At 39.8% G+C, this 26,524-nt stretch overlaps 1 protein-coding gene across 1 annotated transcript in view; it reads left to right on the forward strand.

Moving 5' to 3' along the window:
• Positions 1-25,553, forward strand: part of LOC139937773 (uncharacterized) — a 36,736-nt gene extending 11,183 nt beyond the window's left edge. The window contains exons 3-4 of the mRNA XM_071933078.1: positions 14,731-14,906; positions 23,207-25,553. Coding sequence (XP_071789179.1) covers positions 14,731-14,906; positions 23,207-23,488 — 458 coding nt within the window. The 3' untranslated portion in view covers positions 23,489-25,553. The remainder of the gene's footprint in view (positions 1-14,730; positions 14,907-23,206) is intronic.
• Positions 25,554-26,524: the final 971 nt, after the last annotated feature.

Genomic DNA, 26,524 nt, shown 5'->3' on the forward strand with positions numbered 1-26,524 from the left:
CAGATGATACATGTAGAATGGTATTTTAGCTGATTTTGCATAATTTTGTAGTCCTAAGCTAGTTTTTGTGCTTAAGCAGCTCTATCAAATTGGGCCAAGAAGCTTAATTCAATCCACTTTCCCGAAAGGGTAAAGCGGCCATGGTTATTTTTCTTGTCTGGTCGATTCCTTTTTCCTGCGGGCATTTACGTTACTCGGGATAAAAGGGCAAAGGAAAACTAGTGCAGTTAACACGAAAATATGGAGAACGTACGGGTTCGAGGTTGTTCAGTATCGGGGGGGGGCGGGGCTTAGTCGTACACTAGAAAGGGACATACCTCTCTTTAATGCCAGTACATGTGAGACGCCGACATTGAAATTGTCATTGTGGAACCATCGGCTATTCTACTCGGTGATGTTGCATGCATGAATGTGCACAGATGTTCACTAATGATTCGCGAATAGTTAAAGTAACATTCACCTTTCTTACGAAAATTTGCATGGTGCAATGTCAGTATTTCCATAACCCATGGATAAAGACTTGATATTGAACCTATACAAACTACCTCTGAGAAAGCACTACGAGACGATGATATAGGCCTACTTGTTTGAGAACTATCCTGAACAGATTTAGGAACCAACGATCTGTGTTGAGGAGTGAGGGGTGCTTTTTAGAAATTACAACACATTTGCCAAAAAGAGATAAAATAGCACTTACGTAATGTATTCCTACAACACCAAAACTGTCTGTAAAAAATAAGTTTGACACAAAACTCATGCGTAATGATATTTATAGAGACATGTCTTTTTTTCTTACCTTCGGCTTGTTTTTTAAGCGATATCCATAATTTGTGTTCAGGGTCGGGGGCTTTGGTAATCACCTTGACCTTACCCATCCCCGGTCCAAATCCAGGGGACGCATGCACCAATGGTATAGGCCTGTAGCTTTATGGGTATAGGAACATGCGTTGCTCTCTACACACATGAAATTGTACATAAATTCCTATCACCATAATCATCAAGCATACGATCCCTGCATCATTCAACGAATGGATTAAAGGTACTTGCATATTGGTATCGGTGGAAGAGCATTCAATTCCGTCATCTAGTTTCCAATAATTATTAAAGCGCTGTTAAAACTACTTGTTTTGTTGATTGTAATTCAAATTTGTAAACACACATTCATGGAAAGGTCCAATCATGTATACCCTGAAGGTCGTTATACCAATGTACATGTTCATGGACATGAGTTTGCGTGACCAGTTCGCTTCCTGTCAATATATTAGTTCCCATGACACAATTTTATCAATTCAATTCTGCTTAGCAGAAAAGGGTTATACCAACCAAGTCTGGGGTCGATTTCACATAGAGTTAAGACTAGTCCTAACTTAGGACTGGTCCTATAGGAGATATTAAAAACACAAGGGTAGTCCTAAGTTAGGATGAGTAACTCGTCCTAACTCGAGATAAGACTAGTCTTAACTCTTTGTGAAATACACCACTGGTCCCCTACTTCCTTCTAGCTTAGCAAGGAAAACTGCCAAGCATGTTGTTCGCTAAGTAAAAAAAAAAAACAAGAAATTTACAGGCACAAGTTAATCAAGCCTGTTAGCATAAGCGAGTTGGTACAGAAAAACCTTGCTTAGCAGACTCTGGTCACCAGCCAAAGTGTCATCCAGACTTAAGTTTTTTTCCAACTGGTACCCCGCTATTTTTTTCGCTTAGCAGATAAACAGGTAAACTAATTAGAACAAAAACGTGTTGAGCAGGCTCGGATCACCGTGCAGCTTTTCAAAATTTGTCTTACGTCGGCATACGCTGGCTAAAACTTCAAGGTGACAGGGCCGTTAGCAGTTAAATCATGTGAGCCCTTTTTCTGCTCAACAGCTTTTTGTAACATATTGCTTTTGTCGTTAACAACAATCATGTATGATGACCCATTTGTATAGTGTACAGGAACCTTCACTGTTTTCGATTCGGAAACGTTTGTTGGATTCAACATGGGCTTCCGTGTATGTTTCAAGGATTCCAGCACCGTTCTCCCTTGACAGTGGGTCCACTTGACAAATTCCAGTTAAAACTCCAGCTGGCTACTATTTCAGTTTTACAAAACATCCCTATTTACCATGAACTTTGGATTAATATTGAACAAACTGGCGAGCTGCGGTGAAATGACAAGCTAACCTTTCCCGCTGGCTGGTCACTGAAAAAGTTACTAGCAAACCACAATTTGTTGTGTATGCAATAAAAGTAAGCCGAACCGGGAACAGCACTTTTTACTCAGTACTTTCCTTTGGGGGGGGGGGGGGGGTGTCCACTGGTCGATTTACACAATGTGAATTCGTGATAATTTTTATCTAGGACAGGTGGAATTTTTATTGCCACCAATCCACATTAGAAATAGTTTGAACTACTTGACAGGGTGTCATCTTTGAGAAAACGTTTATATTAATCTCATGTAGTGCCTTCTGCACAAGAGAAATTTGCACTGAGTACAGTGGATCTCACAACATGATTGATTTTCGATCCCCCATAAAAAAACGAGGTTGTACCTTATCCTTGTCGATGACGTCATCAAAGTGATCACCGAGTACACCCCTTCTTGCATTTCCTCACATAAACAGACTTCACGTGATCTCACGAGACTTCCAGGGAAATAGACTGACCTCTTGCAAGGTTGACACTAGCGGCCCCATGATCACATAGCGGTAAATAGGTTACCAGACAAGATGGCAAGTCAAATTATAAAACCGTCTCAGCCGTATACTTGGAACTAGATTCCTAAAGTTGCTAAACCGAATTTATTTTGTAAGCATACTTATCTGCCAATCAGGGCCCTAGTTCATAAAGCTGCTGAGCTAAACAAAATGTTTAGCATGAAGTTTTTGCCTCGATAAAAACAGGATTACCAACCAATTATCCACTCGATTTTCAGGATAAGCAAACAACAGATGAATACCAATAACAAGCAGTATGCACAAGTATGCACAACAAATGAAAATTTGGTTGGTAATCCTTTCTTTATCAAGGCAAAAATTTCATGCTATGCAAATGTGTGTGCTTAGCAGCTCTACGCAATTTGGCCCAGGTTAGCATGTAATTGACTTTAGCAGTTTAGCTGCAGGTTATCTGGGCCCAATTTCATGCATAACGGTGAGCAAATTTTCGTGCTTACTTACTGTAGCAGAAACATTTGCTAAGGTCCAAGCGTATTTCACAGGTTAGCAAGCAAATTAGACGGCCATCTTGCGCGTTCCCATGGATTTGTATTTTTACCGCATTCATTTTTGTGCAATAAGCACCGGAAGGTTAGCATGCCTTTTCGTGAGCTTACGGTTAGCAGCCCTATGAACTGGAAATCGCGCAGTAAGCACAAAATCGGCCGCTAAGCAGCTCTGTGAAATTGGGCTTTGTTTCAAAGCAAGTTTATGTTGTGCTGCGAACTCGGCCCTGGCCTGCACACGGCACGCTATAACAACGACAATACGACCACTTAAGGGCAACGCTTTGTTTGTAACAATTTCCGTCCTTTGTTTCTGATTGTTTGGGGTTTCATGGGGTGTGGGGGATATGTTCATGCCAATGTTCTAATTTTCAAGAGACATTATTTAAAATTAATGTGCGAAACGGTAACTAAAGTGGGTTTAATCTTTTCCAGTAAAAATATATGTAATGGTTTTACCTGGTTTTGTGGTTTCTGTACGTGTTTAAATGTTTGTTTGAGGTTTTGTTTGAGTGAAAACTTAAAGGAAAGGTCCCAAGTTTTTATTTTTTTACGAAAATTTCTCAGTTTCCAAGAAAATTTGACATCAAATTAAATTTCGCGTGCAGACTTTCACACAAACCGACAGGTTTTTAAATAGTATGGGTCTTTGCATCCAAAAGCCCTTATTTGAGGGATTTAACACGTGTGAAGTTTGTGAGAGAAAAAAAATACAATCTTGGCACCAGACAAGAAAAAAAGTACGAGGGTCATCAAGAACGGTGAACCTTTACTATCCCCGTAACCTCGACGCTATCTTCCCCTTCAGTGCCCTGTGAGCCGCACGGTAGGGCCTACCAGATGTGCCAAGTCACAAGACTCGCTCAAACCGCCCCAGGGCCAAAAATCTTTTCTTAACTTTTCCCTACGTGTCTTAGATATTTGTCTCTCTCAAGATGACGGAACTGGGTCGAAACGGCACTTCGTTACCTAGGGCAATCCATATTTCTCATATTTCTTTCAGGTATATAATGGATCTGGCCCCTCGGTGGATATTACTTTGTAGGTCCGTAAGTAGCTTTCATAAATGCAGCGTGGTATCGTGTTACCTATAGTCGTTGATAAGATAGCAATGATGGTCCTATTTTCGCTTATAGCGACTTTCTGCCGCTGTAGCGACTTTATGCCGCTATATGCGTATCAGAAACCCCGCCTTTGTTTCACAATAGCGTGTATTTGCGTTATAGCGGTGATTTGCCACTTCACACGTGTAGGCCCCTAAGTAGCTATTATAAATTCAGGATGGTATCGGTAAAGCCTATACTTAGTCGTTGATAAGATACCAATGATGGTCCTACTTTTGCTTATAGCGACTTAATACCGCTTTAGTGACTTTATGCCGCTTTATGCAAGCAGAAACCCCACCTATAGCGTTGATTGCGTAGCGGTGATTGCTACTTAACACCGTTGGTCTGGCCCGTAATTACCGCTCGTTCAACCGAGCCTTATGTTAATTCCAAGACAAAATATTAATAATGGTTTATGGTTTGTTTATTTGACAGTTTTATTATTACTTTGTTGGTCCATTAGCCTAGCCATTCATGCTTTTCATTTCGCAGGGGAAAAAATGTATTTTAACGATCACAAAAATATTTAATACACTGCAAAAAAATTATGGAATGTTAAATTTAGACCATGGGTGTTGTCAAATATTATAATTGGCTAGATAAACAAGAACTAAAACTTATACCTATCAAGGGTGTTTTTTCGACCAGGTGAAATTATTATTTGAATTGCAATTAGTAGTACATAGTCATACTGACCCTTAGCCTGAGACGTAATTTGTATTGGAAGTAGGTGTATATATAGAGGATTGTTTTATTGAATAAACTAATAGTGTAAATCGAGAAATTATCTCTGAGCGTTATTCATTGGATTATGGACCACATAGGATTGTTCTGACAAACACCAATTTCTGTCCAAATTACTACGTATTATTTGTTTTTCTATTATTATTAATTAATTCAGAATGTTTATGGTTCATTATTAAAGCTCTCATGCTGGACTATTGTGATAGGCCCTAAGCAGTCGAGTGTCGATAGTAAAACTGGATTTTGTATATCACTTCGTTCAAGGTTGAATTTTTACAAAAAGGATATCACAAAGTAAACAGAACGAAGTTTTGTTTACAATTAGGTATTTTTCCCACCGTCTTAAAGGCACTGGACACCTTTGGTAATTTTCAAAGACCAGTATTCTCACTTGGTTTATCCCAACATAAAATGTTATTCTATGTTACAAAAATTCGACGATTGACCTACGTTGTTTCGGAAAATCAGCGTTCATTCATTGTTTACAAGTTTTGGGGTCTCACCTAGTTTGTATGTGATTGTCGATTTAGAAAAGAAAAACAACTGTCTTCGTTTCTTTTTAGATTGCAGCAATCAAAATAAAACATATACAAATTCTATTATAATGTTGATCTGCTATTTTCTAGACTTTCGCATTATTTCTGTTAAAAACCTTGGTGAGCTTCCAGATTTAAACTTACCATTTTTGTCTCAAATATCACTTTGTCATCAGAAGAATAATGTGGTAGGCCTAGATGTTAGCAATTATCTTTTTTACCACTCATACTTCTTCTTTAGAGGCAGTGGACACTATTGGTTTACTCAAAATAATTTTTAGCATAAAACCTTTCTTGGTGACGAGTAATGGGGAGAGGTTGATGGTATAAAACATTGTGAGAAACGGCTCCCTCTGAAGTGCCATAGTTTTCGAGAAAGAAATAATTTTCCACGAATTTGATTTCAAGACCTCAAGTTTATAACTTGAAGTCTCGAAATCAACCATCTAAACGCACACAACTTCGTGTGACAAGGGTGTTTTTTCTTTCATTATTATCTCGCAACTTCGACGACTGATTGAGCTCAAATTTTCACAGGTTAGTTATTTTATGCATATGTTGAGATACACCAACTGTGAAGGCTAGTCTTTGATAATTACCAATAGTGTCCACTGCCTTTAACATTGTTTGTCTTACCTTAGCTTCGATTCTATATACACAAACCCCATGGCCACTTCTATGTATTATTAGATCTGGACTAACTCGGCTTTCCATCACTTTCATTTCGCGTCGGTTTTTCCGGTATTTCGTAATTTATGGTGAGGTCAACCCCAATAAAATGCACACGCAAAAAAAAAAATCCACGCTGCGCTTTTTTTTTTTTTTTTTTTTTTTTTAGTTTTTGTTTAAAAGGAGTTGTTTGTTGGATTCTGCGGCCTAACACGTCTTGAGTCAGGTAGGGCGCTGTTCATCCTCAAATATGTGTCTCTCTGTCATTTTTATGACTATATTGGCAATCAGATCAATAACGAAGGACAAGTTTCGCTAGCGTCTATGGAAAGCTTCAGACGTCGTCCCTGGCTAGGATCTCTGTAAAACTTCTTTCTTCTTTTCTCTTTTCTTCGAGAGAATTCAATCTCTGATTTTTCAGCCCCGGCTGCGAGGGGGTAGTCGAGCTCGCCGCTGCACCCCCATGAATCAACTGTTAATATACGAGTCCCCATCGTCGCTAGGAATTATACCTCTGGTCAATGTATCCCAACTAGACTAGACTTGACTCAAGTCCCATCCCCGTGAGAGTCCTTTTATTTTTTAGTCCCATCGCCTTACATCAGAAAACTCCCCCATTACTGTGCCACATGTGTATAGCTACATTTTGAAGGCTCAGGGACCTCTCGGACGTGAACGAGACTTGAATCAAGTCTAATGGTACACACTCTCCTTGTGAATGAACTGATTCAGCGGCATGTAGACCTACCCCCCCCCCCTCTCTTCTTCTCGCCATAAATCTGTCATTATCTTGAGATGCTTTTACGGAGAATGAACTCTCGTACTACGTTTATTTGTTGGGTCCGTGGTCGGTTCGTGGTTGAATGTTGATCGTGGAAATGTTAGTTGGGTCAGGAGTGTTCATGGTGCTTGGGATAATTATCTCGCACTATCCAATATAGTTTCCATTTAAAGACACTGGACACTATTGGTAATTACTCAAAAATAATTGTTAGCATAAAGATAACTTGGTAACGAACAATGGAGATCTGTTGATAGTATACAATATTGTGAGAAACGGCTCCCTCTGAAGTAACGTAGTTTTTGTGAAAGAAGTAACTTCTCAGTAAAATATTTGGATTTAATTCGAGTCCTCGTGCGTGAGGTCTCGAAATCAAGCACATGTAAAGCACACAACTTCGTGTGACAAGGGTGTTTTTTCTTCCATTATTATCTCGCAACTTCGACGACCAATTGAGTTCAAGTTTTCACAGGTTAATATGTTGAGATATACACCAAGTGGGAAGACTGGTCTTTGACATTATACCAAAGGTGTTCCAGTATCTTTAATGTTTTTAAGGAGAAACGCGTTTACACTAAGTCAGGCTGTTTTGGATCTACTTCTCTTGCATTTCAGAGTATACTGTTATATTAGTGTTAAAAAAAAGCTCCTTGGAAAACTACAACGCTAGGACCGTCTTTCAAAAGGTGGACATGATTGTCAGCATTAGTATGTACCTCCTAAAAGAACTGGATCTCAGTGTCAGACTTGTTTGTCAGCAGTGGCTCTTAACCGCGAATAGTATTGAGTTCACTTAGCGTGTGTCGTAGCCAAGTGGTCTGGGCTCAATTTCATAAAGCCTGTATGCGCAAAAATTTGCTTAGCATGACAGGTCTTCCATAATAAAAACAGGATTACCAACCAAATTTCCACGTGATTTTCAGAATAAGCAAACAACAGCTGAATGCCAGCAACAAGCAATATGCAACAAATTAAAGTTTGGTTGGTAACCTTGTTTTTATCAAGGAAGAAATTTCATGTTAAGCAAAAAAATGTTTGTGCTTACAGGCTTTATGAAATTGGGCCCTGGTGCTTCTCGAAAGATGCGTGCGTTTTTTAAAGCTGTTGTGGACCTTTTTTATGTGTGATTCACCCTTAATATTTATGCTGGGGAAACAATTACTCAAAACCTCATTTCCAACATGTATTTTCCTTCATACGAGTCTGGGCTCTGTGAAATTGACAAGTCAACCTCAGACAGATCGTGGAGATATTTCCTTACTTGTCATCACTCATCGTTTTGTGCCTTCGAGGTGTAATGTAGATATACAGTATTTACCGCACTGCCTTGTCTTCTAACGGTTTACGCTGCAGGGCTATAGTGTCCGTACAACCATTTGGAGTGTTTTGGTAGTCAATGTAGTGTAATCCAGCGGGAGTTGTTAGGACACTTTTGTAGTATTATTGGAGGTTTGTTTACTCCTGTAACTTCCAGTTCTTCTGTTTTTATGCACCTCGTTTCGTTTTTGTACTTACTGTGTGGAGACTGGCGAATAGTGCCAGGAGAAGATACAGCCAAGGAAAGTTGGTTACTCGTTGAGGAACCTTGGAACGGGTATGGTAGCGTTCCACGTGGGCGCCCTTCAAAATGGCCGTCGTGTTTTCACTTCCGGCTGTGTCGGTCTTTAGAGTTGAAACAAATAAAAAATACACAATTTGTTTGTATTTTCATACGTGAGTTAAAACAAACGGAAATTGTAATCTTTAAAAGTATATCGTTCAACTTATTGTTGTTGTTTGAAAAACGTCTCAAGAAATAGTATTTACAAGCGACATCCGCACAGGAATGGTGCAGGCTTATGAGAGAGTACTTTAAGAAGATATAAAAGTGATCTGTTTATTGAATTGATATGTGACTATTACAGTCTTCATAATGTTTTATTGTCTCAACCTTCCCATGACGGTAAAACTCGGACACTGTCAGGCCAACCATTTCGCCCCTGTGTCTGTCTCGAGGTCGAGCTGGTGTGCCTGTCAGAGAGACACTCTTCAGGAGTCTGATAACCCGGGGAGGCAAAGCTTTCGAGGGGGTGCTTTAGCTGCTATGTATACTGCCAAATGAATCCATGGACTAATCCTCGATGACAGACTATTTGGAACAAATCTAGCCAGGCGTCTGTCTTGCTGGTTAATCCTAGCTTGGAAACAAAAGAAGGGAAAAAAACCTTGAAGGAGGAGAGAAGAAATAAACAACAAAAATAAAGTCAATTTTTGAGTCAAAATATTAAATCGGTCAGTTTAATACCCTAAGGCTGGTTGACCCGGGCACACTGTAAAACGATACCAGTTTACTTTCACTTCCGAGAGTGCAGCGCAAAAATGGCGTGCAAGAATGCGCGGTAAATATTTGTGGACAAAATACTTTTTTTTTGAAAAGTACACGTATAAACTAGGCCTAAATTGCCTTCGGCAAAACCAAGATCATTATCAACAATCAATGCCATGCTTCTAGTATTGGTTTTAAAAGTTAATGATTACAATTCTCTTTTGTCCCAAATTCTGTTTTGATGGCGAATCTTCGTGTAATATAATAATGTATGCGTTGATCAGACTTTGGCTTGTAGAAGGCCGTTTGATTTAATTTAATTTGATTTTATTTGATTCGAATTTCAAATTCAGATTTATATAAAGGAAAGTAAAGCTGAACTTGACAATTTCCACACCTCACCCCTCCCACACCTCACCCCTCCCCCTCCCCCCTCCCCCTCCCCCCCCCCTCCCCCCCCCCTCCCCCCAAACACCCTACCCCACCCCCTGTGAAAAATCCTGGTAATCAAACGGAGATCAATGAGAATTTTTAATGTTTTTTTTAAATAATAAATCGGGCTGTATAGGCCTACTTAGGCCTACTCAAAGAGTGCAGTGTTTAAGATGACAAGACCCATGTAGGCTGCTGGTTCACCACTAAGATAGTTCATGGAGGAAATAGTTCGTATCTAGAATGCGGTTACCTTCAATAATTCGTAGACCCCTGTATTCCAGTGTCGCTGCGAGGCACTCTCTTGTAAGCCCGTATCCTGCTCCCCTGGGCATTCCGTTGAGAGGCGAACCAAAACTTGTGCTCAGTTCAAGATGGTTCAAGAAAGGAAAAAACTCTCGCAGATGTTCACTCCGTCGACTGCATGTCTCTACCAATTTGCAAGTCCTTCATTTTGGGGTCTGACCTTTGACCTGTTACTGTCAAATCTTAACGGAATTGCGCCAGGCAGCAGGTTGTTGTCAACGCGGATATATGATGTCAGTTGTTGGGGTGAAACAAAATTGCTGTTAAAAATGGGGGATTTGTTTATCAGTTTCTCGAACACATGGCGTTTAGGTTTTTCCCAGTTAAATGAGGATTTTGGTTAAAAGCAAAACTAGATTTTGGCGTTGGTGTGTCAATCCAATGTTGTGACAGGTTTAGAAGACAGCGATTTCTATTTGTAATACGATTAGTTTTAATCTGAAGGTTTAAACATTAATAGCAAAAGAGAAGACTTGGTCTTCATTGTAATATATTGTTCTTTTTGGGGAAAAAACTATAACTTGTACTACTAGGTAGCAGAGATGTCATGTACTGTTCTCTCCTAAATGTAAACGAGTGAAAAACACCACTCTTTACATTTCGAGCTGTCCCTCATATGGCTCTTCAAAAAGAGTGGCGGTTATTTCACTCTTTTAGAGGGGTTCCACTCCAGGATAGAGTGAAAATCCCTCAAAGAGATGTAACCTTCAATCTAAAAGAGTGGAAGACCACTCGAAAAAGAGTTGTCCTACATATGGCTCTTGAAATAGTTCACTCTTTTACATTAAGAGAGTATGCATACATGGAGTATACCGCAAATCTTTCTACACTGTTATTACATATTTTGTTCTCTTTTCCCAAAAGACACTGACGACCAAAGTGTTTTTCATTCAATGTAAACAAAAATTCATGTAGGCTATAATCAATCAAATATTACACGACAGTTAAAAAGACTAAATAAAACTCACGTAAGACGACGATAATGATAGTAAGCGATAAAAACCAGGTTAAAAACTACGATATATCGTACTCTCTATAAAAGAACACAGAGCAGTCTGTTCCCCCGCCCCTCTTCCCCCGGTCAACACACCCCTTTGTTGTAAAGCAGTTTGTTCCTTTTTGTTTTCGGAAATTGGTAAATATTAATAACATCCGCTAAAGTCCCTCCTGAGCTCGCTGTAAACCCATATCACATGTACCTGGACCCCGCTAGAGTATAAATCATTTTTGGGTTGGGGAGACGTAATTTATTGTTCCACAAAATATTAAGACCTGAAGTACAGCTGTTTTGTTGGAGACATTATTTTTGGACATTTTGAAATTGATATCATGGCGGGGTTCCCAATTTTTGTAGCGCAGCCAAATTGTTTAACAAATTGATCACTTGAAATGATTAACCTTGGAGAAAGACTTTGCTATCCAGTTTCAGTCCACGGTATTAAACCAAAGAAAGTCATCACAAAATGTAAATATTTTGGAGGGAACGGAAGAAGCAAAGCTTGTAGACAATGGTCCTTAAAGGAACACGTTGCATTGGCTCGGACGAGTTGGTCTATAAAAAGCGTTTTGTAACCGTTTGTTATAAAATGCATGGTCGGAAAGATGTTTTAAAAGTAGCATACAATGATCCTCACATACTTGCCTCGAAATTGCGTGGTTTTCCTTAAACTTTGCGAACTAACACGGTCGGCCATTTATGGGAGTCAAAAATTTGACTCCCGTAAATGGCCGACCGTGTTCTTCGACGAGGTAAGAGGAAAACCACGCAATTTCGAGTGATACTTGTGTGGATCATAATATTCTACTTTTAAAATATCTTTCTAATCATATGCATTTTATGCCGAAAGGTTACAAACGCTTTTCAAAGACCAACTCGACCGATCCAAGGCAATGTGTTCCTTTAAAAGGATAGCTATGGGTCGGAACATAGAGCAATAAGACGATAACTTTTTTTTTTGGGGGGGGGGGGGAGTAATTAGTGCGAACCGTCCCATATTTTTATGAACATCCTAAGGCAGATCAAACTTGTTACAGTTTGGTATATATTGTTTAAGAATTAAGAAGTTTTCAAGTCAATTGTTATTTTGCGTGAGACATTTTAAATTGTTCCCTAATAACAATCTTGTACGGCTTTAATTAGAAATCAAACTTTCAAAACGCTTTATATATGACATGCACATAAACCACATCTCTTTGTTGAGCAGAAGGCTCATAGTATGTCTCTATTTGGCTATAAAACTCTCATTTTGTCGTTGAACTTCAAATCTCACCCGCACAGTCGCAGAACAGTTACGGGTGACTGGCAGCGTGTCAGCACCCGCTAATAACGGGGGAGTCGTGTTGCTTATGCACCGCGGCTTCGTGTTCACGCGCCCCGCTAACCAGCAGCGGGTTGAGCGTGTATACCTACTTGGTTGTGGTGACTGGCTGTTCCTTGCTCTATGCTCGGCCGCATGCAAAGCAGACAGGTCGAGTGTGTCGATGCCCCCTTAAGTTTTTACACAGGCTACTTTCTGGGGAAGATTTTCAGGGATTATATTCATAAGGGTTTGGTTTTGATAGATTGATAATGCGCAGGGAGCTTTGACAAAAATGTTGTTGTCAAGTGAACATATTCAGTTGATGAGTTTAATATTACCGGAAGTTGATGAATTTTTCTGGGTTGTTATTTTTGTGTACAGAGCCCGATTTCATAAAGCATGTTAGCACAAAAGCTTGCTTAGCCCAGAAAAACACTACCAACAATAGGTTACCAGCCAAAACTCCGTACATTTACCATTGATGTGACTGGTACCACCCCACTATACTTTCTTGCTGAGCAAAGGCATTTATTTGCTTAGCAGAATTGTCCGCTAAACATCTTTATGAAAAAAGGCCCATATCCTAAACTTCAATTTCTTGTCGACTGTTTTAAAGCAGATTTTTTTTAACAGTGTTGCTTTTTAAATTTTATATTAACTTCATTGAACCACAAGCAATAGGCCTAAACAGTTGTTGTCGGAATTTGTTCTTTTCTTTTCTTTTCTTTTGAAATCAATAAATACTGAATAGTTAACCCGCACTGTTCCCATTATTTTACTGACACGGTGTCAGCAAGGGGATCATTAAACATTTGTGTGACCTTTGGACAGTTTCATTTTATTTTGAAACTCAGAACCTGTCACTGTCAGTAAAGGTGCGTGGAGAATATCTCGCACACAATAATTATTTTCTGCAGTTTCTTTGTGCAATTTCGGGTTCCATATTTCATGACAACGACATCAGATGCCAACGAACCGTGCCTATATACTCTAAACCCAAGTGTGCAGTGTTTCCAATATATACATGTTTGTAACTTTAGGCCTATGTAATTCATCCCTTGTGAATTTAGTAAAGTCATGTGAGTAGCGTCTGCAGGCCGCTGCAACACTAACCAGTAGTATAGCCTACCATAACCCGAACCCGAAACTTGTTGTCATTTTGCAATAATGAACCATAGAATAACATTGGTTTCTTGTTTCAAATATAATTAGGGCCCTTAATGAAAAGGAATGGACTCTAGCTGTTTGATAATATAAACATGGAAAGTGTTTTAGGCGGGGGACACCAACTTTACAACAACAAAAATAGACTGGCACGCGTCGCGTTCGTGACCGCAAGGCACTCATAAACAAGAGGCGTTAATTTCTCGCGCCACTTCGCTCCCCCTTAAATTTTTACACCACTGTTACACTGTGAAAACAATAAGCGAGTATTTCGGCCGATTGATTGTGCAAGGGCTGGAGAAGACAGAGTGTCAAATACACCGGTGGTGTAACAGCATTAGTGCTGTTGTAACAGCTGCCCAACTCTGACAGGATTATGTGTTCGGGTCTTCTTGGGATTTGGAGGGGGGATACAACACACTTGTGCTGTCATGTCCAGTAACAGCATTTTGGGGATTGTAACTTATTGGTATCCCCTTACATCAGATTGTGTGAACTGAGCAGAATCACACACACTCGGTGAAATAATATTTGGAAATAAAACCTATACTTCCATTGCTCCGGACACGATTGTTTACTTTATTCGTTTCATACTTGGAGGCAAAATGGGGCATAATGAAACAGACCATTGGAAATTATGATACGGCTACGAATGTTGCTAATGGTGTTGCTGTGTACGTCATATGATACTTTGACGCATGATGACGCGGTGAGCCAGCCGCAGCCGTAGCTGTAGCCATGGCTGCCTATTAGTAGACTGGGCCTAACTCAAGTTGGAATGATTATCAAAAACTCACGGTATAAAACCTGACGCTTATTTCAAACAATCCAGACCCAAATTTCGGCACAAAGACAGAGCACACTAACAAATTGCTTAGCAAAAAATAATTGCTGAGCAGATACAGGTTCCCAGCGAAACAAATATATAATGTAATGTGTATTCCTCGTGACTGGTTCCATGCTAAAAACTACTGAGCAGAAAACTATGCAGAATCAAAACAATCAACACAAAACCTTCCGAGCACAATGACAATTTTGCCTGGAAAAAGTGGGTTTCCAGAAGGTAAAAAGTATATATTAACTTGCGACTGAGTCCCTGCTAGGAATTACAGCTGTGAAGCTTGAGATATGAATTATGTTCATGATAATTTAATATAATATTGTTTTATTTGCTTTTGATTGCAGGCAATAGCGGAGATCAGGGGTACAAACTCGACCTGAACTCAAAACCAAGGAAAGAGCGGACGGCGTTTACCAAAGACCAGATCCGGGAGCTTGAGACGGAATTCAGCCACAATAACTACCTTACGCGCCTGCGCAGATACGAAATAGCAGTCACGCTCAACTTGACAGAAAGACAGGTACAATATATTATTTGTTTATTTATTTGTGTTAAATGTATTTTACCGGATTGGTATTAGGATAAAATACATCGTTGAAATTTGAATTTTAGAAATTTTTGTCTGTGAAATATTTCAATCTGAAATGAAGTCACATTCGAGAAAACTGAATGATTTCGGTTTATGTAACCAATTAAGGGTGATGTGTTTTTATGTGCATGGTAGTTCACCACTACTCTTGACTTGCACAAAGGATTGAGCAAAAATTGCCACAGGTTTGTTGCTTCATGCATGATTACACAATCGGCTTACCACTCATGTGAAATATCTATGAATTTGACATGATTTTCGTTCAAGGCGAAACTGTTTGATAAATACGGTGGATTTGTGGAAAAAACAAGTATGGTTTGAAAAAGTGGAGTTGGGGAAACAAGTCATGCCAGTGTTCTAAGGGAATAGAGCGGTCGCTTTGCTCGCTGGATTTGCTTCCGAAAAGAATCCAAAGTCTGGAAAGAGTCAAGGAAGTTGGTATTGATTTTGAGGGCCATGACGTTTCGATTTCATGTAAGATTTTTGACATATGTGACCTTAAGGCGATATATAAATACAGACTGTGACAATATGTTGGTAATGTAAACATGGCTATGTTCCTCAGATTATGTGTTGTAATCATTTATACATAAATCATACTGTTGCCCGATACCTCACGGATGAAAGGCGATTGCCTCCATGCCCCCTTGCCAATGCCTTGGTGCCCTTGAAATGTTCCGATGTAGAAATGTAAAATGCCCTCATAAGGGTGTCCTTTACCTAAACGAAAATGCATTGGTGCCATTATCTTTTCAAAAACAAAGCATTCAGACAAATAGTAAGCTTGCCCCCCCCCCCCGTGCACCCTTACCAATTCAGACTCACAGGATGTCTGTGTGATCAGGGCACTCCGCGGAGCAAGGACCGCGGTGTCACCCTTTCGATTGCCCGGCTCCATGCTCAGTCTCCCCACTCTTGCTTCCCTCTTCGTCGTGTCATTCAGTGAGAGCATTCACGGAAGTAAACTCAACTTGAGGCCCACCTCTCATCACTCCATCCGCTCTGTCTCGTTTCTTGAACAGGGCGGCAGCGCGGCTTTTTCGGCTGATGTTTTTTTCGCCATCGCTCTGTTCCCGCTCTTTTTGAGAAGAGCGCCATTGATTAATAAAAGTACCCCACGGTAAACCTTATTATTCAGTGTAAAAAAAGTGGGCCACATTGTCTGTCATGAACTTTGTTCATTCGTCGACGGCAACTTCACTTGATGCAAGTTTAATTGCAACTGAGGGCATCCGTACACGTTTAGGTGTTAAGTCATGTCACCCAGTCAATGCACGTTAATGTTCGCATGAATGTTCGAGGTTTCGGCACAATGCTCTTGAAGATCGAAGATGCGATATGGACTGAACATTTCAGCACATCGTGTTGAGTTTTTGAAACAAGCTACGATGGTGTTCAACGCTGTTCTATTTATGTGAAGACAGCAGTTGTTGTTCGGGTTAATTACAAAATGGTTGATTTTGTCTGAACTTGTTACACAACTGATCGAACTTGTTAATGTTTATATTAAGTTGTGGGCCCAATTGATTAAATCAAATAATATCCATTCAATTTACATTTGTTTCAATGCTGTCAAAAACACAGCATTACAATGTAATCGCGAACAGAGAAGTGTAAGTTTTATACAGTCAAAGAAAAGGAACAATACGGAGGCCGACATTCAACATAAATGACTGGTCGAATTGTTAAACAAATTCTGCAAACACATACATTTCAAAGAAGCAGTATCTTTATTTCCTTTTTCATGTCCCCTCTTGTTATATGCAATTTAGAAATCCTTCAAATCCTTCAAATCTGTGGAAATTGCTGAAACCCTCCTTCCCCCTCAAACTACTTAAATGATTTGCGGTCTGCAATCAATTCAGAATTATGTCTCTACGCGTGGAGTTCTAAGGCAAATCATAGTCAAATGGAATTGCCTCTGTCTGGACTAAAAAAATGACACAAGTTATGTCGCAATATGGAGCAAAAATGCCTTATCATGATATCTACAATTACGTCTTAGATTGTTGCGTAATAGTGATGTAATTACGTCTCAGTAATAAATTACGTAATCGTGTAACGGAGTCATTATAACATATAGGGAACGATTTCGTCCAAAATGTCATACAATGTATATTTGATCTGATAGTTTGACCGAAACGACGATGATTATTGGCGTAATGCTTTTGACGGATGAATCCGTTAATACGATCTACTGTTAAATCCATTTCCGGATTTTGAATGAATGCGGGTTTTTTTCTTTGTCGTTTGTTTAAAGGGATGAGACACATATTTTCGAAAGAAGTATCTAAGTGCTTAATTGATGACCCTACAAAAAACACAATAAATCAGTCAATTGTCCATATATATATAATAAAGTAATTATTTATAATTTTAAATAAAATATATTACAATAGTTTTCAAATAGGTGAATATGGCTTAGACAATATTTAACAGTGAAATTGGGGGGGGGGGTGTCTTGTTTTTGGAACTTCAATATTTTTCAGGCTGCTGTCAACTTTTCACCTTATTTGGCGATCTCTCTCAAATGCGGACAGCGTTTGATGAGCTAATTGTCGGGGGATATTTCTAACATTGGTTTTGTCAAATATTTTTATTACATTGAGATTTGTTGTAAGCCTACCAATTTTGTATTAATCTGAAATTTGATTTTTTTGGGGAAAACAAAATTTCCAATCGAGGAAAATACCCAAGGTGGGATGTAGTCTATAATGATCATTCCAGAAATTGATAAAATAAGGATTACGGTTGAGTGTGAATGTCTGCATTATCGCTTCAGACTTTCAAAAATCTGCGGCACAAAAGAGCGCGGTACTCTGTTTTTAAAAAACGGATTCTGTGAAAAGAAATGAACTTTTAAATTGAGGGAAAAACCCTCAAGGTGCGCTTTTGTGTAGAATGTTTATTACTGTAATTCACGAATGTGCCTAAGGGTTATGGTAAAGTCTAAAAAAAATATGGATGTCTGTGTTATCGTTTCGGACTTTCAAAATAGAAATACCCGCGGCACGATCGAAAAAGCGCGGTGCTCTCTTTTTAAAAAACAAATTGCTAATTCATTAAAAATGTAAATCCGAAAATTACAAGAGAAGATCCCTTTAATCTCAAGGTTCCCAATCCAGAAGGCGATTGGCTCTAATTGGAGAGACACCTGGAGTTGAAGGGAGGGATTCTAATTTTAGGTGCCGAGTACACAACTCCGGCTCGACCATCTCGAATCACAAACACGAGAATCCACGGCTGAGAAATTTATGCCATATCCGCTGAGAGGTCATGAGATCAATGAGAAAACCATCGCCCCTCTGCAACCTCCTTCTCCCCGTGGTATCAATTTATAAGAAAAGAAGAAACATAAGTTAAGACTGTTGCGTTTCAAGACATCAGCGAGCAGTTTTCTTAATCACTCCAATTATTGGATTAAGCTGGATTACTTGAACCCATAAATAACAACCTATTGGCTACCAGTTGTCTGCACGCACGTTGAAGGTACTTGGTTCCTTTTCTCGGAACCATGAGGATCCGGAACCATGTGGATCCGGCTTAGACTTAGGGCTCTTTCCAAACCTCGGCCTGGGCTGTGGCTCCATAAATAACAACTTTTTGGCTATAGCAGTTGTCTGCACGTACGTTGAAGACACTTTGGTTTCCTTTCTCGGAACCATGGATCCGGCTTAGGCTTTGGGGCTCTTTTCAAACCTCGGCTTTGGCTCCGGTTCCGGCTTTAACTCCCATGTCAATTTGTTTAGCAGGGAACATTATGCACGGTGTTTCCAACATCAAATGCAGCCTGAGACAGAGGTGAAGAAAGTATTATTCCAATCACGCGTTCTTTACTTGCTTTGGTAACTCTCCTAATCAACGTTGTTTTCCCGCCAATATTTTGTTCACAGTGACCATCGTGACAGAGTTGTGCGTTACGTGTAGAGACTAATAGTGGTGAAAACTCACAAGATGTAGTCCGGGCTTTATATAGTTTAGAAAATCTTTCGCCGTTTCAAGCTTACACCGTCATGGTCTATATTCTGTTCAAGAACGATAGATGTATCCTTGAGAGAGGGGAAAAAAAAGCATGCGACAACATTTTCGATTGGTTCACTCAAGATCTGCCTCAAGTGCCTTCAAACTTTGAAGAAATGCTCGTTTCGATAGTCCTAGTTATATCTTGTATACAACGTATATCTTTTCATTTCTGTTTGGTTGTTATTTCTGCTTCGGAGTAACAATTATTTTGTAGATAAAAATTAATGTTTATAGGCAAGAACGTCTCAGTTAAGATGAAATAGTTGTATATTAAGGAAGTATCATTATTTTTGCAGCTCTCGTAAGTTTTGTGTTTTGGGGCCTACTTGTGTTTTTGCGCGTCTCAACTAACCACAGTAGCTGAACAACAAGACGAATCTTCAATGAGTAAACACGTGCAGTCTGAGACCGATTTGGGCATGGTATGACTTACTCGGTCTAGTATATCACCATCCATTGCAACAAGATTTTGTCATTGCTTAAAATAAGCAATGATGTATGAAATACACGAGATATTAAAGCGATACTTAGGCTGATTAAGTAACCGCCCTGGCATTTGGCGTATTTAATGCGACGCAGCTTTGTTGTTTGTCTAGTACGACTGGCTACATTATATCAACCCACGTGGCTTCCATAACGTCAAGTTCATGTAATATAAGCAATTCGTGGATTATACACTGGAGGATTGGGTCTTTATGACGATGATCAGGTCTCATTGGGACCTTTTGACTTGTGACTCATCATAGGAGCGCCGTCTACTAGTACCTCTAGTGTATCATTACCTCTCCATGCGAGACGCCAGGACACCAGACCTGCTCTATACGCTCCCAGCAATCATGCTGACATAACTGATCGTCTGTACGACCGTAGGGATATATGCTGCTCGTCCCCCTAACCATATGTTCTAATGTCGTTCATGAACATCGAGCAGGCAGACCGTACAAGGGCGAGCGAGGTCCCGGGGGAAATGGTCTTGGTCAACGGCGTGTTTCTCCGCTTTGCTGTGCTCGTGCCGCCGGCGCCATTACCGATACACTTAATTGGTCAAATTATAGCTTACATTAACGGGGCGAGACGAACTGCATCGGTTTGCTCTCAGATCATGGCGCACAGAAACGTATGGATAAGATTTCATTTGGAGCAACTTGGGTGACAGTTTCGACTAATTACAACCTTCTCGTATTTTCATTAATTTCCCTGTAGAGACAAGATACTATGAACCCCCGACCTTTTGTTTTATAGTGTCATAATTGTTTGTTTTACAACTTTGTATTATTTTGGAGTGATATATTTTGAGACGTGTCGGGACTTCGTTTTTATTATTGCAATGGTGTAATTCGCAAACAATCATATTGGATTAATCGCACAAAATGTAACTTGGCAAGCAACAAATATTTGTGCAAAACTCTCTCGGGCGTGGCAGATGTTTTTTCTGTTTTTGTTTTGTTTTGTTGTTTTGTTTTGTTGCTTGTTTGGGTTGGGCTGGTTGTTTGTTTGTTCGTTAATTTTTTGTTGAGGTTCTATTGAAGTAAGGGTAAATGCATAAAGACTGGGTAGAGTTTGTTTGCTGGAGGAAACTAATGTGACATTCTTGAAGGTCTAATCATTGCACTTGGTGCTTTCGATTTTAAAAAATGTGATGTCGGTATGCATGTTGGAATGTTGTTACGATCATCAATCTAAAAAAAAAAAAAAAAAAAAAAAACCTTTTTCACTGACTTCATGTTGTCCTGACTTTTTTTTGTGAGACATATAGCGTTGGAGTTTTTTAAAGTGGATCAACATTTTCAATTTTGTAATCCGAATTTACTTATTTTCCTGTAAATGATGTCGTGTATTTATGTCGATTGGGTTTGTATCGATTGCGGCAATCAAAAAAAAGCAATGGTGATTTGGGGTTCTTCAAACGGCTTTCCTCGACCATGACAATATTTCAGACAGAAATATGTCTCTAGGGATTACAGGATTAGGACTTCAAAATTTCAACAGCTGCTAGACCAATCACGTGCACTCGCCCACGTGATCAGATAACTCCCATCCTACAATTATACATTGGATCCTTGTTCAAATTAGAACTAAATTAAAAATTTCTCCTCTAAACTTGTCATTGTTTTTAAGGCACAAACCCAGTTTATCTCCAGGACCGATAGTTCACAAAAATTGTTCCTTCGTGAAATTTGTTCCAAATCAAAATCCCTTCTCGTCCGTTCCAACCATATTACAAAATGTTATTGGGCTTGCTCATTCCAAGTAGCTGCAAAATTAACTTTATTTGTTAAGGGGGCAGTCATGGATGAGCATTTCAAAAATCGCCTTAGCACTCATAATATTCACCGTTGATCAGTAGTTGTCAGTACCGTTTTGTAGCTGGTTGTATTTCCTTATATATAAGTGAATACTTCGCAGGCCGGATATAATATGCGCTACACGCAAATACGGTAGTGTAAACTTTTTACACATTAGCCTAATGAGATTGAGTCCAAAAATGTTTACCAATTTACAAATCATGTATTTTCTTCTAAAAACCTCCAAGCACCTACACTGGGGTTCACTGTCCTTGGCATTGATATAAAATTTCATTTTGCTGTACAGTATCTTCCTCCATGGTATTACACCACTCTTCTTTAGTTTCAAGATGGTGAAGAAAAGTTGACATCTTGAGTGTGAAAATGTCTTATTATGTAACAGTATCCGCTCCGTGTCATTTGTTGGCCTATAATTCCCTTCGCACCTCACCGGGGCCGGTGTCGGCGCACTCCGCCGTCGATCCGTACGTGCCATCCCCGCATTCTCTCCCTCAAATTCCCGGTGACTTTATCGACGTAACCGGTCATCAATCTTACTTTTGCCGAATTAGTGTCACAATCTTCGGCATTTATTGTGTTTATAATGTGATATGGGTGACATGGCATGTTTAACCTCAACTCAATTTGGGACTGTTTTGATTTTTAAAGGCTGTTTTGTTCTTCTAATGCCACTCCGGTTTTCTCTACCGGGTTTGGGGTCAGCGTAACTCCCGCATCATTCCCCCAGTACGTGACTCCCCACTGCCCTTTGGCACATGCTCGACAAATTTTCCTTAGGGGTGAAGGGTTTTTCCTGAAACATTTATTGCACCCAAGAAAAATAACTTTGATTTATTCACATCGCCAGGTTTTTCGCAAACAAGGGAGCATGAAGATATGCGATAAACACGGAACAATGTATGATGGTAACCCAGCGAACATGGGTGTTATGCTCTCGCGCCTTGCCTGTGAAATGTCCCAGGCGACGGTAGCATACCAAGATACGAAGGCAACATGATTCATGAATTATTATTGTACAAAAAAGACTATCCTTAGCTCGATGTTTGAGGATGTTGTTAGAAATCAAAGGCAATTCACCTTGTCTTCTGATCGCGATGGTATTTTTACGTTGGCTTGATTTTTCGTCAAAGCATGGAGGTATAAGATCCTCCACGGGTCAAAGTAACAATCTCTTTTACCAAGATTATTTTGATGAGGCAAACCCGTATAATTATTATTTCGGCAAGTGCGATCGAGAGACATATATTTTGTTAAATCGCTGGCACGATGTGTACAAGTCATATTTACCAACAAACACATACACAAGTTTACCGGCCAAAATGCCATAGTCAATAGTCGTTGTGATTTGCTTGGTACTCCGCTTCACCCGATTTTACAAGTTGTTACGCTTAAATTGAATTAGGCTTTACTCTCACATTACGTTTATTTATGAAGCCTTTCTCACCCCTCGATGAGACAAGGGCCCCTTTCTTAACCCTTTGCGAAACTATGTTTAGTTCGACATTTCCCTATTAATGGTTCGACTACTGCTTCGCAGCTGGTGTCTTACCAACCGCTACTCCCAAATCAAAAGAGGGCGCTATTTAAAATCAACATGAATTCCCTTGTGGCACTATTTATACATGTTCAAACTACAGCTAGATGGCTGCGTCGGCGTGCGTTGAAGTATGGGACGTTTTTAGCGTCACCCTTGGCAAAAACGTAACCAAACAAATTTAGGCCTATGTTGAGAAACTCTTAGCTCCTTTACCTGTCTCTATAACTAAGCCCGATTCTTCTCATCAGAACAAATTTCTTTGAAAAAAAATGTAGGCCCTAGGCAACTGGTCGCCTGTGTTTTCAATGCCTCAAATCATTTTTATTTTTAATAATGAAGTTGTATTCTGTTGTTGTTGTTTATAGGTAAAGGTGTGGTTTCAGAACCGGCGTATGAAGTGGAAACGATGCAAAGGAGCCCGCGACAAGGACCTAGCCGAGAAGCGACTGCAGGCCATGGAGGCCAAAATTGGTCTCCCACCCGGTAGCTCTAGCGCCCTCACCGCCGGAGGAGCGACCATGCCCGGACACGTGATCACGTCTAGGAACGGACTCAGAAGCCCTCACGAGATGAACGGATACCATGAGGATAGCGGTGGGCTGAGTCCGCCTGATAGCTACGGGAATCCCGAAACCGATTTCAAGTGAAGATTATGTTTTTCTGTCGGACTTTGACTGTTGGTAACTCTAACTGTTACCATTTTTAAAAAAGCACCCGCGTTTATAAACTCTCCTCCTTTGGCTCGGGTCTTGTATATAAACCTTGGAGGAGGAAGTCATCATCGGCTGTGAGGAGAAACAAGCTGCTAGGCCCTTCTTCGCTCCTCCTCCATCAATGCATATTATCCGCTCTGTGCACGAACAGTTCGAGGTGCACTCCAGACACTCATCCTGCCGCTGGCAAATGAGAATGAGGACATAGTTACTAGTCCACCAATGCATACCTGCTCTGTGCACGAACAGTTTGGGTGCACTTCATAAAACTCATCCTGCCGCATAAATGAGGACATACTGCACTTCAATAACTCTTGTCTTCTTCAGTCCCCTGCTCCTGGCATGAGGACTGGCATTTCCAACCGAAGTTCATTATTTCGCTACACTTCCACTGTGGTTGGAGTCTGTGTTTATTTCATTGCAGCGGCATCAACACATGAGTTTGTTGTCGTCGCCAGAGGGCCGAGGCAGTGATATGAGCTCGTAGCAGACCATGTGATAAGTCCAAAGCCCGGATTCAAGGAATCTTACGAAGACGAAGTGCAACTAGAACTTAACCAAGAAGCGTCATTGTGCTTGTCCCTAACACTGACACATCTTCATCAGTACTACCACTCTCCGATGACTCATAAAGAAGACAACAACTCACCAGAAGACAACAATTTCACCATGAATAGATATTCACCACGTTGGTACGCTTCCATCTCAAGCTAGCGTAGGGCCTTGTCACACGAAGCAACTGTGGTACAGGCAACTTGGAGACAACGGGACCACTTTGGCAGCACAATGAGTCATTGTTCTTAATATGTAATCAAATTCAAACTCACATTTATTTCCATGCTTCATGAAAACGGTACACAGCCACAAGCCATAACAGCAATTTATAGAGACTGATGTAAACAATAAACAAGGCTCTTGTTCAAGGCACAGAATATATTATTAAAGTATGGAGGCATCATCTTGAAGCCGAGGCTTGTTCGAACAATATCTTACGGTCAACAACAACAAAAACACTGACATGTGAATGGCCTTTTTTTCTCAAGATTGCTTGAAAATGGTTGCCTGTAAATTGAAACTGCCTTGTGTGACATGACCCTAACTTTTTGGTGTAGCGCCCTTAATGTCTTAACATCCGCCTAACGGCAAGCACACGGCCTAGGTACATGTTTGGGGCTACATTTAGGTCAGGCTACATTTAGGGCTCGGGCTACATTTAGGTGCCACACACACGGCCAAGGGTGGACCTTTAAAATATAGATAAATTCTGCTCTTCTGAACTTAACATAAAAAAAACCGAAAACGTCAATACTCAATGACTGTAAATAATGTATTTTGATGACAATCGGCCTTTACTACTTGCCAGACTCGCAGTTGTTGAATAATTAAACAAAATATTTTAAATGGTTGTCAAGTGTTAATAAATATTTGCTGCAGAGCAAAAGTTCTCTAGTGTAAAAAAAAAATGAAATGTTTTCAATGATACCCACACGACTCGATGAAGGGTTAAAGGGAAGGTACACGTTTGGTAATTACTCAAAACAAATTAACTTAAAAACTGACTTGGTAACGAGCATTGGAGAGCTGTTGATAGTATAAAACATTATGGGAAACGACTCCCTCTGAAGTAATGTAGTTTTTGAGAAAGAGATAATTTCTCACTAAAATAATAAAAGACTTCGAGCTAGAATTCTTTTATTCCTATCTGATGAAAGCACACAAATTCGTCCAACATGGGTGTTTTTTCTTTCATCATTTTCTTGCAACTTCGATGACCGATTGAGCCCAAATTTTCACAGGTCTGTTATTTTATGCATATGATGGGATACACCAAGTGAGAAGAGTGGTCTTTGACAATTACCAAACGTCTTCATTCCCTTTAAAAGAAATACCCTGTTTTGCTTTTCATTGATTCACACAGAAAGGGGAAATGTATATCAAACTTGGGAGAAATTGTCGTGACTTTGTATTTTAGTTGACGATGTGTGCCTAATGTCCACTTTGATTTCTTTCTCGTTCAGATTTAATGGCTGGCATTAATTGTTAAACTTTGGTAACCACCAGTAGAGTCACGTGTGACTCAGCAATTGGTGGCTTTTGAACGCTAGGTGGCAGCAGACTTAGGTAAATTTCAAATAACGCTTAACTCGTTCTGAGTGCCAATCACAGTGGGTTTTACTTGGTAAGGACCGTTACCACATAACGTCCCCAAAAGTCTCCAACTGAAGTATCCATCGGGAGCTTTCGACCATGTAGTAGTTGAATCTCGTCAAAATATACATTTGTTTTACTCATTTATTACATCTTCCAGGCCTTATTATTATGAATGTGGTGGAATGTAAATACTAAACATCGTCTTAAAGGACGCTTATTTAAAAAAGAAAAAACAGTACAATTTTTGTTATGTAAAGATACATGTAATATATTTAAAGCTTAGTACACACAGGCCTCTGGTTTTAAAACAGTGTCCAAAATCAAGAATAAATTCATGTCCGTGCTTCATGTATATGACGTCATTTTATATATGTCTACTCCAAATCTAGTACTCATAACTAAGACAGTGTATTCTTTTCAAAAACTTGTGATTCTTTGAGTTTGAAGGGACAAGGGATGGGATATTTGTTTCAAAATGTTTCTTTTTGTTAGACCTAATGTTGGTGCGTCCGTTTGCTAAAACTGCTACTCTTGTTGTTGCTATTCACGTTTTATCGCCAACTGTGCTCACTAACTGTACGCACGACCCAACGGTTAATGGTGATTGAAGCGAAGTAACATCTGAACAACCTTGTGAGTATTGGACGTTAGGTGGCAGCAGACATAACAGGTTCTATTTTAAACCCTCATTTGGAAGAAACCCTTTTTAACAGCGAAAACACAGATGAAATCGTTACAGGGTGTTTCGATGAAATCTTTTCAGGGTTTTTTTCTACAGAATGTAATTCCCTTTAAAAAATGTTTTACCTTCCATTTCAA

Source organism: Asterias amurensis, chromosome 5, assembly GCF_032118995.1.
Source record: "Asterias amurensis chromosome 5, ASM3211899v1".
Taxonomy (NCBI): Eukaryota; Metazoa; Echinodermata; class Asteroidea; order Forcipulatida; family Asteriidae; genus Asterias; species Asterias amurensis.